The 18,613-nt window shown below is 53.7% G+C and overlaps 1 protein-coding gene across 6 annotated transcripts in view; it reads left to right on the top strand.

Moving 5' to 3' along the window:
* The window catches only part of AACS (acetoacetyl-CoA synthetase), a 78,770-nt gene extending 66,762 nt beyond the window's left edge, over positions 1-12,008 (top strand). For 3 of the 6 annotated variants that reach the window (XM_074402035.1, XM_074402034.1, XM_039471904.2), the window contains 4 exons: positions 3,071-3,140; positions 3,841-3,899; positions 5,707-5,909; positions 10,722-12,008. In XM_074402035.1, coding sequence (XP_074258136.1) covers positions 3,071-3,140; positions 3,841-3,899; positions 5,707-5,909; positions 10,722-10,859 — 470 coding nt within the window. In that variant the 3' untranslated portion in view covers positions 10,860-12,008. The remainder of the gene's footprint in view (positions 1-3,070; positions 3,141-3,840; positions 3,900-5,706; positions 5,910-10,721) is intronic. The other 3 variants (XM_074402036.1, XM_039471905.2, XR_012518314.1) reach the window with 2 other exon arrangements.
* Positions 12,009-18,613: the final 6,605 nt, after the last annotated feature.

Genomic DNA, 18,613 nt, shown 5'->3' with positions numbered 1-18,613 from the left:
GCCTTGTGTAAATTTTAAAAAGCAAGTACATACATGTGATTGTGTGAATAAATGAATAAGGAGTGTGAATAAGGGCTTATATGAGTGGTGAGATTATGAGCCCGTTTTGGTTTTCTTTATGGCTTTATAATTTTGTTTTTTTTTTTTAGTTGGAGCCTTGCTCTGTCGCCCAGGCTGGAACGCAGTGGTACAGTCTTGGCTCACCGCAACCTCTGCCTCCTGGGTTCAAGCGATTATCCTGCCTCATCCTCCTGAGTAGCTGGGATTACAGGCAATGCACCACAACGCCCGGCTGATTTTTGTATTTTTAGTAGAGATGGGGTTTCACCATGTTAGCCTGGCTGGTCTTGAACTCCTGACCTTGTGACCCACCCACCTCGGCCTCCCAAAGTGTTGGGATTACAGGCATGAGCCACTGCGCCTGGCTGCTTTTTATTATTTTTAAAAACTTAATATTTTATTTTGAGACGGAGTTTCGCTCTTCTTACCCAGGCTGGAGTGCAATGGCGCGATCTCGGCTCACCGCAACCTCCGCCTCCTGGGTTCCGGCAATTCTCCTGCCTCAGCCTCCTGAGTAGCTGGGACTACAGGCACGTGCCACCATGCCCAGCTAATGTTTTGTATTTTTAGTAGAGACGGGGTTTCACCATGTTGACCAGGATGGTCTCGATCTCTTGACCTCGTGATCCACCCACCTCGGCCTCCCAAAGTGCTGGGATTACAGGCTTGAGCCACCGCGCCCGGCAAAACTTAATATTTTAAAAGAACGTAAAAGCAGACTTAATATTTAGGTCATTGCAGGTGACAATTCCAAACAGGCCTGGTCTGTTATTTGCAGTCACCTGTTCCCACTATATTTCCACTTTTGCCTCAGCTCCCAGGAGACTCAGAGCTGAAGTTGATGCCTTGAAGAATGAGAATGACCTCAATCTGTTCAGTCTGCTGTGGAAGGGAAGACATTGCTTCTGCGACTTTGCTTGGCCGTCAAGCCTCTTCCTCTGTGGTGCCCTGGCACCAGCCACTACTTGTGGATTCTTCCTCTCAGCTTGGCTTTGCAAGGGATCAAAGTGTGTCAGGGGACAGTTTCACAAAAGAGTTTCTTCAGGGTGGAATTACATCTTCCTTTTCCTCTGCATTTCTGCGGCACAGTACGGCAAATGGCCCAGAAAACCCAGAAATTTCCCATGCAATTCAAGGGAGATCTGACTCCAGGCAAACAAGACTGTATGTTGCTGGCATGGAAGTTCCAGAATGAGGCAGGATTCCCAGGCCAATGGGACAGGCTTGCGGCTCTCCTCTCACGTGGCTGCCATTCATAGACTCAGTTTGCTGAGTAGCCATACACATGTGCTTCTGCAGAACCCGGGCTTGTCAATTGCAAGCCTAGGAGTGGATTTTTTTTTTTCCTTATTTGTGGATGTGAATCTTTTAAAAGTCCAGTGAGAAAGATTTGGTTTCATTCTCTAGCTTGGGGAGGCAGAAGAAAAGACCTGAAGGGCTGCAATTCTGTTTTCTGCATCAGAATAAGTAGCTTAGGGCTCATTTCATTCTCTTCCACTGCCTCCCAGGGACAGTCCCTGCACACGGTCCCTTGGCCTTCGTCCCTGTGGAAGCCTTGGTTGTGGCTTGTGGCAGTGTCTCCTTCACGTGTCACATGAACGCGTGAATAGACCACGTAGCTGCTGAGTCGTGAGCTGTTTGGGTTAGCGCTTGCCGCAGAGTGGAGAGGTGCCGGAGAAGTGTCTCGATTTGGAAGGGAAGAGATGCCTTCCGAGGCTGCCGCCCGGCAGTGCAGACACGGAAGCTGGCTTACTTCTTGTTTTCCCTTTCCGGATCGCAGGAAATCTTCGGGACGTTATTTCAGGAGGCCAACCTGCTGCTGAGGCAGATGACTTCCGGCATTGCAAGGCGGCAGAGATGTGCTTTTGGTTACAGCCAGCCAGCTCCCCTCAGTGTGGCTGATGAAGGGCTGGGGTGGGAGCTGGGAGGAGGAGGCCCCGGCTGGCTACCTGCTCCCTGGGTGACTCTCAGATGCGTGGCTTCTCTTCACTGTTTGGTGCCTCTCTCCTTAGATGCTGCATCCAAAGCTGGGATTTGTGTCCCTTGGTTGATAGCTTCATGGTGCCACCCCAGCGCGCAGGCCTTCTCTGAACGGCTGCACGTGTAGACACTCACGTGGCCTGCTGACACCGTGTTGCTGTCACCCCTGGCTCTTTGCTCTTCCCCCACCCTCCTCGTCCCCTGGGTTTTTTGTTTTTTTTTTTTTGTTTTTTTTTTTTTTGAGACGGAGTTTCACTCTTGTTACCCAGGCTGGAGTGCAATGGCGCGATCTCGGCTCACTGCAACCTCTGCCTCCTGGGTTCAGGCAATTCTCCTGCCTCAGCCTCCCGAGTAGCTGGGACTACAGGCACGTGCCACCATGCCCAGCTAATTTTTTGTATCTTTAGTAGAGACGGGGTTTCACCATGTTGACCAGGATGGTCTCGATCTCTTGACCTCGTGATCCACCCGCCTCGGCCTCCCAAAGTGCTGGGATTACAGGCTTGAGCCACCATGCCTGGCCGTCCCCTGGGTTTTACCTGCTAATCGGCTCTCCATCCATGTGGCACTGGTGGAGGAGCCTCCTTCGTGGTCGTGACCTTGTGTATTCCATTCCAAGATCTGGCCCCGACCTCTGTGCACCCTGTGGCCTCCGCAGCCCCTGGCCACTCTTGCTTCCTGAGAGCTCGTTCTTTCCTGCACTCCACTCAGAGTTGTCTCCAGATGCTCCTGTGGACCCTCAGTGCCCTGGCCCAGCTTGGTCCTGCCCTCTGCGAATTCCCAGGTCTTTGCTGGTGCCTGAGGAGCTGCGTTCCTCCTCGCCAGCTGTGTCGGCTGCCCTGGCAGCAGCCCCCACGAGAGGACGTGTTCCTTGGGGCAGGAACAGCCTGGCTCCCTTCTTCCCCCAGCCCCACACCTGACCTGCCTCTGGGCCCCACGGATGTTTGCAGACCTGAGCCCAGCGTCTGTCAAGGCAGCTCGTCATGGCCCCTTCTCCTCCTGTGACCGGGTGTCTCTGCTGTCCTTGCAGGTATCTGGACTCATGGCGACTACTGCAGAATCAACCCCAAGACCGGGGGCATCGTCATGCTTGGCCGGAGGTGAGGGCTGCAGAGTGGGCTTCTCTTCCCTGGAGCTCCACCTTTCGGAGGCATGGGAGTGTGTGGGAGGTGCTTTCTGTGAGAGTCAGTGACTCCCTTCCTGGGCACTGCACTCCACTCCACACCAGGGTGTCCACACCACCCACGCACAGCCCACTGGCTGGTGTGCCATGCTTCCCCACCTCTGTGCTGGGCACATGCCGCCCCTGGGCCTGAAGGCGCCCTCCGAGGAAGCATTGTCTGCTCTGTCTGCGACATGGCTGACTGTCCCCTGTCTGGGACCCTTCCTGTGTCCTTTCTGGGGTGGGGCATCCTTGTGCCAGCTTCCTTCCTGAGAGCTGGGTCTGGGCGTGATCCAAATTTCCCTGCCTTGTGATGGGGTTCTCGGGTAGGGGGTGTCAGGTTGGGGATCTCACAGCAAAGCCATAGCAGTGTCCACACCTAGGCTGGATCGTGTCTGCAGGTGGGAAGGGAGTGAGGTGACAGATGTTCCCTCGCAGAGGGGCCTCCCTCAATGTTGAGCTTTAACCTGAGAGGGAGACAGAGCTGGGTGGCGGGGCAAGGAGCTGGGGAGGGGAGAGTCTGTGACTGGTGCTGGGGATGCCATGTGGAGGGGGGGGTGACTGCCCTCCCCAGGGACCCCTGGGACTTGCCTCACTCCGGAGCTGTAGTGTGACCCTGACCTCTTCTCTCTTTCCAGTGACGGCACACTCAACCCCAACGGGGTGCGGTTTGGCAGCTCAGAAATCTATAACATTGGTACGTACTGCGCCCTCTCCCCTTGCATTCTTGAGTACCCAGGAAGGAGGAGGGTGCTGACTGGAGCCCCAGGGGCCATTTCCAAAGGCCCCACCTTTGGCACGACTGTGGCCCCCTGGTCTCTGGTGTGACAGTGGACATTTGTGAGCCCGACCTCCCTTCCAGAACACAGCTTGCCCACAGTGCTATCCTCATGAAACCTCAGATGGGGTCTTTAGGGCCCATCCCCTTCCCCATTGTATTTCATCCTCCTGGTGAGCTCTGCTGGGTTGGTTACTTGTGCTACTCTTTTTTTTTTTTTTAAGACCAAGGCTCACACTGTCACCCAGGCTGGAGTGCAGTGGCTCGATCTTGGCTCACTGCAATCTCTGCCTCCCAGGTTCAAGCAGTTCTTGTGCCTCACCCTCCTCAGTAGCTGGGATTACAGACATGCACCACCATACCCAACTAATTTTTGTGTTTTTAGTAGAGGCAGGGTTTCACTATATTGTCCAGGCTGGTCTCGAACTCCTGACCTCAAGTGATCCACCTGCCTCGGCCTCCCAAAGTGCTGGGATTATAGGCATGAGCCACCGTGCCGGGTCAACTTGTGTCTCCTCTTTATGGGTGAAGAAACCAGAAACACAGAGAGGGTGCAGGGTTAGGATACCAAGCACAAATAGTGTAGGCTCGTGAGTCTCACAACTGCGTGAGGATGGAGTGCGGTTGTGAGTCACCTGTGGGCCTTCAAACCGCCCGGCCCAGGCTGCAAAGTTGGTTAGATGGCCTCGTTCACTAGAACTTCAGTCAGAGTTCTAAACTTGTGTAAAGGTCATTTGTGAGCCAGGGCGGAGAAATCCCGACGGTCTGATTCCAGCCTTTGCTCCTCCCTCCAGTGGAATCCCCACCACAGACCCCTGCTTCCTTTTTATTTTTACTTATTTGTTTTTTTGAAACAGGGTCTTACTCTCTTACTCAGGCTGGAGTGCAGGGGTGCAGTCTTGCCTCACTGCAACCTCCACCTCCTGGGCTCAAGCGATCCTCTCACCTCAGCCTCCCGAGTAGCTGAGTCTACAGGCGAGCTAATTTTTGCTAATTTTTGTATTTTTTATAGAGATGAGGTTTTCCTATGTTGGCCAGGCTGGTCTTAAACTCCTGAGCTCAAGCAATCAACCCACTTCAGCCTCCCAAAGTGCTAGGATTACAGGTGTGAGCCACTGCGCCTGGCCACCTGCTTCCTTTCTTTTTTTGAGACAGGGTCTCACCCTGTTGCCCAGGCTGGGGGGCAGTGGCACAATCATAGCTCACTGCAGCTTTGATCTCCTGGGCTCAAGCAATCCTCCTGCCTCAGCTTCCTTAGTGGCTGTGCCTATAGGCATGTGCCACCATGTCTGGCTTAGTGTTTAATTTTTGTAGCGACAAAGTCTCCCTATGTAGTCCAGGCTGGTTTCAATCTCCTAGACTTAAGGGATTCTCCCACCTCAGCTCCTGGAGTTGTGGGATTACAGGCATGAGCCACCATACCCATCCCTTTTTTTTTTCTTTTATCTTGAGTTAATTTCTCATTAAGTGAGTAAGGCCCATACCTGTCCCCCTGGTAGAACATCGCCCGTCCTGCCAAAGCTGAAGCTCTTTCTGCCTCCCCAGTGATGAGTTTTCTTCCACTTGTGATGCTTCCTCAGCAAATGTCCCTCCAAAGTGCTCCTCCTGGGTGGCTGGGAGAACACATGCAGCCCTGGTAGGCCTGGGGGACCCGGCATGCCCGTCCTGCTCTGCCAGGTTGCTGAGGAGCCCCCTGTGTGAACGTGCACCTCTCCTGTCTCCACAGTGGAATCCTTCGAGGAGGTGGAGGACAGCCTGTGTGTCCCCCAGTATAGCAGGTACGGGGAGGAGAGGGTGATCCTCTTCCTGAAGATGGCCTCTGGGCACACCTTCCAGCCTGACTTGGTGAAGAGGATCCGTGACGCCATCCGTGTGGGCTTGTCTGCGCGGCACGTGCCCAGCCTCATCCTGGAAACCAAGGGCATCCCGGTACGGCCGTCTCCTGCCAGCGAAGAGACCGCTGCCATCGCCCCCCGAGCCCACACATCGAGGGGCACTCATATCTGAGCAGCTTGCTGGTGCTTTATATATCGTTTGTCCACGTTGCCTAGCAACGCCATCCTCCCTGCCACCCTTTTCCGTACCCTTCCTAAGACTGCATTTAAAGCAGTGTCTGCTAAATACCCATGTTCGGAGGGTTAGCGCGCCGAGCCCTGCAGGTCCAGCCAACTTCCCCTTCCTAACCCCTGGTTTTAGTGTGTTCTCAAAATTTTTAATGAGGACATTCATTTTAACTTTTTATTTTATGTATTTATTTATTTTTTTTTGAGACTGAGTCTTGCTCTGTCATCAAGGTTGGAGTGCAATGGCTCAATCTTGGCTGACTGCAACCTCTGCCTCCCAAGTTCAAGCAGTTCTCCTGCCTCAGCCCTGAGTAGCTGGGACTGCAGGTGCCCACTGCCATGCCTGGCTAATTTTTGTATTCTTAGTAGAGATGGAGTTTTGCCATGTTGGCCAGGCTGGTTTCAAACTCCTGGCCTCAGGTGATCCACCTGCCTCAGCCTCCCAAAGTGCTGGGATTACAGGCATGAGCCACCGAGCCTGGCCAATTTTAACTTTTTAAAGTGCTGCTGCGAGCCGTTGGTCTTGCCTTTTAACTTTAAGTTCAGCCGGTATGACAAGACTTGACTCTTTTTCAGAAGGCTGTGTGGTTGCCCCCCCAGCCCTGGCCCCAGTACACTCTGCTTGGATTCTAAGTCGAGGAGGAGGGGGCTCCCCCAGATGGGATCACAGCTTTAATTCGCATTGCTTACAAAACGGATACCCCGACAAGCTGACAGAAGCTGCTGTGTGTGTGTGTGTGTGTGCAAGTGTGTCTGTGAACGTACACAATTTAAACAGACAGTAGCAGGCTGTACTTGAAGCCTATGGATTGGCTGTTCATTAAGGAGAAGATGGGAACAGACACTCACTGGGGTCCCGGGGAAGCTGACTTTGATGTTGTCGGGAGCAGGGCTGAGTCTGTGAGGTGTGACCAGAGACGGGGTTTACCAGGGGAGGCTGCTTTCTGGAGAATGTTGAAATAAGTGATGCCATTGACTTTTGAAAGAGAAAGATTGTTCTCTTTCCCTTTGGAAAGTTCTTTCAACATTTTCAAAACAACCTTTTGAGGAGTCGGCTGGGGAGGGCACTCGCAGCATGGGCCCGCGTGCAATCCCTGCCCATCCCTGAGGGACTGGTTCCCGCTCGGGCCGCTGCTCCTCCTCCCGGTGCCTGCCCTCGTCTGCGGCGTCCGTTCCGTTTCTACGGTGTCCACGCCTCTCCTTTGCGTTCTGGTTATGTGTGGGCAGAGCCCTGCAGCTTGGGGGCTTTTCCATCAGTCTCTTTCCTTTTTTTTTTGGCTGGCGAGTCTTGGCACCTCTCTGTGGGGTCATCGGTGCTCTCCAAGAAGGTAGTTCTTGAATCAGTGACCCTTCTTGTCTTTGCTGATGAGGGTCTGCGGTCTTCCTTCGGTGAATCAGTGCGGTCTCATCTGGAACATTTTAGGAAAGTGGAATTTGAATTTGTCCCCATGGCTTTGATTGAAAAAGAACTTGGGACTTTTGCTGCCAAAATGGTTATTACCAAACCATATCTGATCACGAGAGCAGTGGAGCAGTTTATTAGGAAGGGAACAAACTAATCTCGTTTCTTTCCAGGGTTATCCTGGCTTTCGTGGCCTTGCTGCCAGGGCGCCCCGCTGGGCTCTGGGCTCTTTGTCTCCCCGGATAGGGTCTCCTAGGCCCATTCAGGAAGTCATTTGGAGGGTTCCTCCAGATTTTTGAATGGCCTTGTATTTTTGGACCCTCACGGCAGGCTTAGGAGAGGATTTAGCTCTTTTGTTCCAAGCTAGGGGGGGGCCCAGCCTCCACAGGGAGGTGACACGGTGTGGGAACTGGACCCACTTCAGGGTCAGAAGAAGACAACTGAGGTCCTATCTGCAAAGTCCTGGGCCTTGCTGAGGCGGGAGAGCATGTTGCAGGTCTGACCCTTCACATGGTGCCTGTGGGGAATGGGCTACCCTCCCCGCACCACCCCGAGAATAGCCTGAGCCTGGGGCGCATCTGAGTGCTGGCAGTAGCCGGCGGCCTGTCTCTGTCTCTGTGGAGAGACACTTCTGCTTCTGTTCCCTGGGAAGCCAGTGCCAATTTTGAGATTTTGGGGTGGCCCTGGCGAGTGCTCAGGAGAGATCTGGGTCCAGAGCCAGCCCCACTCCTCGAGTTGAGTAAGACTCGTCCCATCTCCGGCCTGTGACATGAGGAGAGGAACCCATCACCCGCCTGCCACCTGCCCGCCACAGCTCAGGGTGATGATGTGGCACCAGTGGAGCGAGCAGACCCTGAGGACTGGGGAGCTGTGACCTCCGTGGGCCTTCCCACCACCAGCCTTCACAGCGGGTCTTTATGCACAGGGGCTCTGTTGCTTACCCCTGGCTCCCCCTCTGCCTCTGAGGTATGACTTTGGGCAACTCACTTAGCATCCAAGCCTCAGTTTCCTCATCTCTAAGGTGGGTTGATAGCAGAGCCTGCCTGGTGGGTGCGGTGGGCCATGGGGTGCCCAGAACGCAGCCTCCATGCCTCTGTTTCTATGCTGCCTCTGCTCACTCTCAGCCTTTGTTCGGAGTGGGTCTGCGCACCACGCAAAGCCCTTCCACACCCCTGACCTCAGTTGCTCTCTGCTCAAGTGTCCGAGACTCTCCTGCATTTCCTGCTTTCCCAGTGTCCTGGCCTCCATCTGTAGCTGTCACAGTGTGTGCCATGGACTGAGGGTGAGTTCTTGTGTATGTCCACAGCTTTCTATCTGAAGTGGAGGCTCCTTGAGGACAGGAACCTTGTGGGTTCACCTCCTCCTTGGTGCCCAGCTGACTGCCTGGCAAACAGCAGGTGCTTTTGGTGTCTGGTGAGTGAATGGGGGTGGGGAACTGGTCGTCTGACCCTGGTGAGGTGGGACAAGCTTGTCTTCCTCACGCCCATCTGACAGATGAGGAAACCCGGAGAGATGAGGGGTCCTGCCCAAGGAAGCGGTGTCTATAGTCAGCTCTGCCTTCTGCTCACCCAGAGTAAAGACCTGGGGACCCTGGAGGGTCATGACCAAGCGGAATGGACTCCTGGCGTTTGAGGGCTTCCTGCCTGCAGCCCCCAGGCAGCCATGGCTGTCCCAAGTCCAGTGGACATGACTGGGATGTCTGGCCCCTCCTGACAGGAGGCTGCTGGGCTCCCGTCTAGCTGGGGAGGCCGGTGCAGGAGTTGGGGGTACGGGGGGGGCTTCTTTCTCTTTCTTTTTCCTTTCCTCTACCTTTCCCCTCTCCCCAGAGGAAATGGTAGTAGGATTTCTTTTAAGAGGATGCCTCTGTATTTTACCAGCAGGTGGAAGGTGGCATTATTAGCTCCCATGAGCTACATGTGGACCCCTTCGTGAAGCATAGTGGGGCACAGAGCAGACGAGACGCTTTCTTCTCATGGCGGGAGGGCTAGCGACACTGCGTGAGGTGACAGGCAGGCCCTCGGAAGCCTGCGCTTAGATCCTTAATTAGTTCACACATCGACTGAATTTTTCAAATGAATGAATTTTAATTACATCTCAGGTAAAAAAAAAAAAAAAAAAAAAGCCCCAGTGATGGAGAGCTCGGGCGAGGAGCCTTCCTGGGCTCTGTTGCTCGTGAAGTTTCCTAGCCCAACGCACACGAACGCCACCAAAGCCTTGTCTGGATTCAAGGTGCCATGAATCCGGACGAGCCTGGATACACATGTGCCACGAATCTTACTTAGAGGGAGCCCTGAATGTGTGCAAAGGGGCTGACTAGGAAAAAAAGTAATGCAGCATCCCGTGCAGATGGCTGGCTCCGAGGGGGAGTTCGTGGGGCCTTGGGGATGCTTTTGCCCCTAGTTCTAAGAAGCTGGGCCACTCCCGAAGTAATGGCAGTAGCTAGTCTTTATCATAGAATAACATGTGATAAGATACAGAGAGAAGTAAAATGAAAGTATAAATAAAAGTACACTCATAAAACGTAGCCGGGCGCTTCTGAAGCTGTGTGCGCGCTAACTTGTTCAACCCGATGCACAGCCTACAGGCTAGGTGCTGGCACCCCCACTTTTGTTCCAGGAAACCAGTTCGGGCTCTGGAATTCACCCGACATCCCCCGGGGGTGGTGGCAGAAGCCACGTCTTCCTGAAAACTTTCTTGCTTGGGGTGCCCGCTGGGAATTAGGAATGATCTGTGTCTGCATTTTTATCCTGACCAGGCAGGCCCTGACCGCTGAGCGACACTTTTTCTGTATTCCCATCTGGAATCTGCACTGCCGGGGTCAGCGGGGCATCTGGAGGGCCGCCTCGAGGCCAGCTTGGATGTGACATGCGGCTGGGCCCAGGGGGCCCAGTGGAGTGTGCAGGGTTAGAAAAGTGAACGTGCTCATGGTGACCTCGGGGCATCTTGGAAAGAGCCTTGTTTTCTCAACAGCCATGCTAGGGGCAGCGTGGAAGGCTCTGGAGAGTGTGAGAGCTGGGTTTCAGCACCAGGCCTTGAAGTTGCCTTTTGGAACAGGTTTTATTCCCCAAACCCAGAGGGGACAGTTGTCAGCTGCTGTACTTCGGGGCATGTTTGCAGACCTGCGGGGGAGAGGGGCACCTTGGAGCTGAGACTCATTCACTCTCGGAACTCCAGGTGGAGGCGGGGCCTTTTGGGCCTGGGTATCCCCAGGGCCACTCGTTTTCCCTGCTTCAGTTTTAAATGGCATTTCTTGTTTTTTCTACCTTTCCCTTGCAGTATACACTCAATGGCAAGAAAGTGGAGGTTGCCGTCAAACAGATGATCGCGGGAAAAGCTGTGGAGCAACGAAGTGCTTTCTCGAACCCCGAGGCCCTGGATCTGTACTGGGACATCCCTGAGCTGCAGGGCTTCTGAGTCGGACTGGCTGGCATGTCGCTCAGCCGCCCCCGCGTGCACTGTAACTTTCGTATGCTCAAGAAATGACACAGAAACCTACAGCTGTTGTAAAAGATGTTCGCACCAGGTGTTCTGCAGGCTTGGGGAGGGATTGTTTCTCTGTTTTGTTGTTAAATCTGGTGGGTTCCTACACTTGATCTTAGCCAAAAGGCCGAGAAGCGATAAAAATCTGGTGGGTTCCTGGATCTTCCACACACTGGAAGCGGGATCCTGGCCTTCAGAGACCAGGAGGGCGTGTCTGGGCCACGTGTGAGGCACTGTGGTGAGAGTGAGTGTCTGCACACACAGGGCAGCGGGATCAGTGTGGCTAGCTGGTGCTGAGGACAGACACTCCTGAGCATTTACACCCTGTCTTCAATCGCCGCCTCCCTTTGTCCCACTCGGCTCTGTGAGGGTGCAAATCCCTTTCTTCCCTTCCCAGCTCAGGCTCTCCTGTTTTCCCTCAGGGCCCATCATGCCTTTGAGCTTTAGCTATTACAAGAGAAACCCGGTGACTTGACACAGCTTTTCACAGCTGGCTGTTAGGACCGGCAGGCTGGCTGCTCACATGCTGTCTGTGTCGTGGATGCAATGTGGTCCCTGGAGGACCTAATGTCCTCATTCAACCAGAGCATGCCTCGGGGCCAGCTTCCCTCCAAGGAACGAGTGGATTTTATACAGGATCTCTTTACTGTACAAACTTGAATGGCTTTACGTGTTTCTACCGTTAATTAGGTTTGCAAAGCAGCGGGTGTCCACTCGTGTTCCTCATGGGTGAGCCCTCCAGCTGTGAGCCCAGACCACGCAGCCACCGAGGGTCCTCAGGAGGAACCGCATCACTGCTGCCTCCACCTGCCAGTCTCGGGGGTTCCTGTCGGGATCACGTCATCAGGACTCCTAAGTCAAGTCACGGGTTTCCATAGCCAGGCGGTTGGGATGTACCATTCAGTTCAATATATGAACCTGTATCTGTAATCTAATGTTCATTTTGGTATTTTTTTGAAACTAAGCACAATGAAATCCTTTCTGGAATCCTGGATTATACAAAATATAGAGGAAAGTGCAATGATGAATTTTATGCAATAAACATAGACGTGTGTGTGCACAAGCACCCACGACGCACGCGCAGTGTGCTTGGGTTTTCTCGGAAGGGGGAGACTGCATCTGGGTGTGAGGCTGGTTGCGCTTGTGCGCCCACCAGCAGCTGTGCCCTGCAGTTGTGTGGTTCGAATTGCTGGGGGCACTCCCCATGGCCCTGGTCCTTAGCCACAGTCCCTTGTGACTGGCCAAGGAACACCGTTCAGTGTGAAGCCAGCACCCTGGGCCCCCTCCACCCTGAGATCCCCCAGCACCCAGAGCCAGCCAGGTTCTGGACGTCAGCTCCTTTCTTGTCATCACAAGAGCTACATGTCACTTGGGTTGTGTCTGGCTGCATGCCACAGAATCCAGGCTTGGCCCAGCAGCTTTTATGGCTCTCAAGACACAGGCAGCTGGAGGCGGTCCATTCTCCCGGGGCCAGGCAGCGACTGCAGTGCAGCAGTCCTGGCTCCTGGCTCCTGCACTCTGCTGTCCTCAGGATGAGGCAGTCATCATCTTGGTCTGGGGTGGCTGCCCCACCTCTGGTCTTTCATCAGTGCTCCAGGAAGGAAGAAGGGGGGAGTGACAAGGGGGCTGGGAAAGGCAGAAAGCTCCATCTCTGGAGTGTGTTCCTTTTTATCCACAAAACGATGGCTTTTCTGGAAACCCAGCAGCATCTGCTGGGCCTCACCAGCCAGCATGGGGATACACGGCCGCCCTTGCTGCAAGGGCATCAGGGGTCTGCGTATTTCAAACAGGACCTGTTCCCTCTTTGTGAGTTTCTGACAGCTGCTGTAACACGTTTTCACAAAGGTAGTGGCTTAACAGCCCCAATTTATTATAGTCCTGGAGGTCAGAAGTCTGCTGTGGGTCTCACTGGGCTGACCCGGGTGACAGCAGGGCCGTCTTCAGGAATCTTCAGGAGAGAATCCATTTCCTTGTCTTCTGCTTCTAGAGGCCATTGTGTTTGGTGTCCTGTTGCCTTCAGCAGTGGCCGGTCGCACCCTCTTTCACTGCAGCGCTCTGACGCTGCCACTCCCACCCACCTCGTCCACATGTCAGAACCCCCTGTGATTGCAGCGGGCATTCCCCTGCTTTGATGTGTGCTGATTTGCAACCTTAATTCTGTCTACAGCCCTCACTCCCCCTCACCAAGCCTTAGCCCATTTTATTTTGCTGTAACAGAATACCTGAAGCTGGGTGATGTATAAATTAATAATTTATTAAGGAGTTTATTTGGTTTGTAAATGGCTGAAAAGTCCAAGACTGGGCAGCTGCGTCTGGTGAGGGCCTCACGCTGCTTCCACTCACGGCAGAACACGGAGGGGAAGCAGGTGCATGCAGAGATCACGTGGTGAGAGAGGAAACCAGACCCTTCAACCGTGCCCTCGGGAACGAATCCATTCCCAGGAAGCGCAAGTGACAGTGAGAACTGCCCCCCTACCCAGGGCATGAGTGTATTCGGGAGGTATCTGACCCCACCCAACACTGCCACATGGGGTATCAAATGGCGACATGAGTTTTGGCGAAACAAGCCACATCCAAATCATAGCACCGTGTAACCTAACACATTCACACGTTCCAGGGAATGGGATGTGGGTATCTTCAGAGGGCTGCTATTCTGCTGACCTCACTTTGCAAACAGTCTTGGTCCTGATGGCTGAGGAAGAAGTGGATGGTGGTTGTTGGGAAGGTGAGCCCTGAGCTGGAGGAACTGAGCAGCAGGGAACCCTGGTTGATGACGCTTGGGCTGGGATTGTCCTCCCCTGCCGGTTGCCTGCGGGCCTTAGGGTTCAGGGCGGGCCTGGGCCCTCCAAGGTCGTTTCCTCTAGTGGGTGCTTGGAGATTCCCTTCATGTTGACAGCGCCTGCGGAGTCATCACAGCTTAATCAGCGTGCCCTTTAGTTCCAGCAAGACGGCCCAGGCTGAATAAGCCCACGCATCTTTATTAAGCAGCCCTGCCGGACAACTTCATTAATGAGAGACAGATGGTCTGGAACAACAGCCAGTTGAGTGCACGCGGTGTTGAGCCTGCTTTTGACGTTCCTTGGCCCGAGCATCACTCTAAAAAAGCCACCACCTGCCGGCCGGCTGCCTTTTCGTCTCTGAGATGGCCGTGGGCTGCACCGCGCCTCCTCGTCTTCTTCCAGCTCCCCACCAGGCCTGTCCCATCAGCAGCTTCTGAAGCCATCAGGATCTGCCACACAGCCTGGCTGGGGCTGCCAGGATTCTGCTGTCTCCCACGGCCAGCAGGCCTCTGAGCAGCTGGTCCTCCTCCAGGCCCCTCCTGCCCACCTCCAGGAACCTTCTCCAGCCTGGAGGTCTCCTTCTCACGCTCTGGCTGCCAAGCCCCACTTTCTTGCCTGGGCAGAATCTCCTCAGGGACGCTGGAGCTGAACCGATCAACTCCAGCTGCAGGCAACCGCCCCGCTGTCCCCATGGTGGCATCTGAGCCCAGGTTGGCTCACTCATCTGTTTCCCAAGCAGACGGCCTGAAACCCACACGCTTTAGAAAAGGCATTTTCCTGGCATCACAACACCCCTGTTACCATGGCTGAAGGTGAACAGAAGAGCCCCTTCCCTCGAGTCTGCAAATGCCAGGAGAAGGCTCATGGGAACAAAACTTCCCCTGAGGCCCCAGCCTCATCCTATCCCGTGAAGGGCTCAGGCATTCAGAGGGAATGTCACATGTGGAATTATGGCGGATGGTCAGTCACTAGGTTCAGGCTGGGCTGCTCTCACAGGTTCCCCCAAGTCTGGCTCAAGCAGGAATGTGTTTTTCCTCCTGGCACTGCCCTGAGGTGAATGGGTGGGCCTGGGCGGGTCGGTGGCTTTGTTTTGCAAGCTCACTCAAGGACCTGCGCTTCAGCATGGTTGCTGCCTCCCGTGGTGTGCGGGTCTTGTCGACTTGGAAGATGCTGGCTCGCCACAGTCATGGAGGAGGTGACCTAACATCGGCCCTCCACCCCTTGGCCACATTCTTGTCACCCGACTGCACTCAGCTGTATAGGAGGCAGGGAGATGTGCTCCCTCTCAGGGTGACAAGTGCCCTCCCCGAACTCTGGTGGCCGGTGGAGAATGCTCCATGAGCCCGAAGGGTGGGGAATGGTGACACAGTCGCAGCCCCTCCCACAGGAATGAAGGCATCGGACTGCCTCTGCCCGACTCCATCTCTCTCGGGCAGCTGCTGCTTCGCTTGAGCTGGGGTGGGGGCTACCCCGCTGGGTCCTGCCGCCCAGGAGCTGGAGAACCGGCTGGGTGGAGCGCGTATGTGCACGTGTGCAGAGGCGATGCTGCTTGTTCGCACATCTCTGTATTTTGAAGGGTAGACTGGGAGGTCTGTGCGGCAGACATGTCGGTTTTTACAACACTTTGGCCTTATGTGTGTATGTGAATGTATGTGTATGTGTGTGAACATATGTGTGTGAATATGAGAGTGGGTGTGCGCCCTTAAAGCTGAGATTGCACCCTGTCAAAACCCGAAAGAGCCAGGCACGGTGGCTCACACCTATAATCTCAGTGCTTTGGGAGGCCAAGGCAGGAGGATTGCTTGAGTTCAGGAGTTTGGGACCAGCCTGGGCAACACGGTGAGACCCTGACTACAAAACTTTTAAAAAAATTAGCTGGGTGTGGTGGTGTGCACCTGTGGTTCTAACTACTCAGATGGCTGAGACGGGAGGATCACTTGAGCCTGGGAGGTGAGGCTTCAGTGAGCTGTGACTGCACCACTGCACTCCAGCCTGCTGACAGAGCAAGACCCTGTCTCAAATCCCGCCCCCCCCCGCCCAAATCCCCAAAGAACAGAGCTGTGAGCAAGCCAGAATGTAGTTTCTATTCTAGTTCAAGTTGAATCCCAAAAGCCCAGTGCCCACTCAGGCAGGCAAGCAGGCGATTTCCTGGTCCTCAAAGAACAATGTGCATCAGCAGCTGCTCACGGCCACCAGACCTCAGCCTGTGCCCTCAGTGGTTTTCAGTTCAGTGACAGCTCTGTGTCCCAATCAAGTGGCTTCTCCTGGGTGTTCTGCAGAGCCAGGGGACCAGGCACTAACTCATGTATCCAACAGATATATCTGTGCTTGTCCCTGGGCCCAGTGATCACCAGGTAGTTGAGCTCTTTGCACCATAGAGGGTGTGCCTCATAGAGCGGACAGATGGCCGACGGGAAACAGGAGGTCTGATGGGACAGGACGCGCTTTAGCCACAGCGGTCGGGGGCCCTCTCTTAGGTTACACTGAAGCCGTAGCCTCGGAGGCCTGACAGTGCCACGTGAAGATGGTAGGATGATCAGCCAGCCAGAGGTCCTGAGATGGGAATGAACCAAACTACAGGAACAAGAAAGGCTATTTGGAGAATATGGAGGTGTGATGGTTAATACTGAGTGTCAACTTGATTGGATTGAAGGATGCAAAGTATTGATTCTGGGTGTGTCTGTGAGGGTGTTGCCAAAGGAGATTAATATTTGAGTCCGTGGGCTGGGGAAGGCAGACCCACCCTTAATCTGGTGGGCACAATCTAATCAGCTGCCAGGCAGAAAAATGTGAAAAGGAGAGATGGGCCTAGCCTCCCAGTGGACAGCTTCTCCCCTCCTGGATGCTTCCTGCCCTTGAATATCACCCTCCAAGTTCTTCAATTTTGAGACTCAGACTGGCTCTCCTTGCTTCTTAGCTTGCAGACAGCCTATTGTAGGACCTTGTGATTGTGTAAATGAGTACTTAATAAACTCCCTTATATATCTATCTATCGTCTTAGTTCTGTCCCTCTAGGGAACCCTGACTAACACCGGGGGAAGAGAGTGAGAGAGGAGGCGGGATCGCAGTACTGGGCGTGGACCACATTCTCAGGGCGCCGAGAGCAGTGACATCATTGGATGGGCATTAGGAGGATCCTGCCGAGGGCAGTTCCTTTTGCTGGGCTCAGTAGGGGCAGCAGGGGGATCTGCATTGGCACTGGCTGGCGAAAGCCCAGTGACTCCATGACGTCTGCCCACCAGCTTCTTCCTTCTCACTGTGCCTGAGCACTATGTGTGCACAAAACACGGGAAGCGTTCTGGCCATCAGCAGACAGGCGGCGAACACACAGCAAAGATGATAAAGAGCCTGTCTGATTAGGCTTTGGAAGCCTAGGCTGGCTTTGATGAGCTGAGATCCCTTTTCTCCAAGCCGTGACTGCCTTTCAGATTAGGGCAAACGATTTCTAAAAGCTTCCTGCCAATTTGTGTTCAAACTTTAAAGAGAGTCATAAGTGAAGAAGTAAAGGCCCATTAAGAAGGTATTGGCTGGGCACGGTGGCTATTCCCGTAATCTCAGCACTTTGGGAGGCCAAGGTGGGCAGATCATGAGGTCAGGAGATCGAGACCATCCTGGCTAACACGGTGAAACCCTGTTTCTACTAAAAATACAAAAAAAAGCTAGGCGTGGTGGCACAAGCTTGTAGTCCCAGCTACTTGGGAGGCTGAGGCAGGAGAATTGCTTGAACACAGCAGCTGGAGGCTGTAGCGAGCCAAGATTGTGCCACTGCACTCCAGCCTGTGTGACAGAGTGAGACTCTGTCTCAAAAAAAAAAGGTGTTTAATGGCCGGGCATGGTGGCTCACACCTGTAATCCCAGCAGTTTGGGAGGTTGAGGCAGGCAGATCACCTGAGGTCACCAGTTTGAGACCAGTCTGGCCAACATGGTGAAACCCCATCTCTACTAAAAATACAAAAAAACTCCACAAAAGTTAGTCGGGCATGGTGGTGGACACCTGTAATCCCAGCTACTCAGGAGTCTGAGGCAGGAGAATAGCTTGAGCCCAGGAGGCAGAGGTTGCAGTGAGTTGAGATCGTGCCACTGCACTCCAGCCTAGGCAACAGAGTGAGACTGCATCTCAAAAAAGTGTAAGGCACATTACAAGTGGAACTCTGGCTTTGTTTTCATGGTTTATGCCACTGGAGAGCACTCTTGGCCGTTACGGTGGTAAACTGATGGTCTAATAATTTCATTAGATGACTTCCAGGGAGAAGCAGGTGTTAGTCAATTCATTATGCTCTGGGACTATTTCCAAACGTTTTCATCTTGGGTCTCGCTCCTGCTTCTTTCTTTCTTTGCCTGGCTCAAACAGTGATTTCACAGGTCATGTTGGGTTGCTGGGAGAGTGAAAGGAGTGGCTGTCAAGTGGCACCACGAGGCTTGGACTCAGTTTCCATTTTTTAGGCTCTGTGCTTTATCAGTTTCACCGACCCTGCTCACCATTTACCTGTGGGGCCTGGTCTACTTATTTTTGGCATCCACTTTTTTAAATTTTTTTTTTTTAAATCATGACTAAGTATTTTGTTGGCTACTGGTAACAGAAACCCCAGCACTAACTGACAAGCAGAAAAGGGGTATTACTGGCTCACCATCTGGAAAACTCCAATGCTAGGATTAGCTTCAGGTGTGGCTGGATCCAGAGGCTCCGATTACATCATCAGTGTTCTCTCTCTCCATCTCAGCTCGGCCTTCTTCTGTGTTGACATTCTCAGACGGACTCTCCTCTCATGATGGCAAGACGGATTCTTACGGCTCCAGGCTTATGTCCTCACAGTGTTAAGAGGGGAAGAAAGATTTTCTCCCCAGTAGTTTCAATGTGAGTCCCCCATCTTGAAGCTTATTGGGCTATTTGGATCACATGACTAAACC

This window comes from Saimiri boliviensis, chromosome 7 (assembly GCF_048565385.1).
Source record: "Saimiri boliviensis isolate mSaiBol1 chromosome 7, mSaiBol1.pri, whole genome shotgun sequence".
Classification (NCBI taxonomy): Eukaryota; Metazoa; Chordata; class Mammalia; order Primates; family Cebidae; genus Saimiri; species Saimiri boliviensis.
This window is presented reverse-complemented; position numbering and strand designations above follow the sequence as displayed.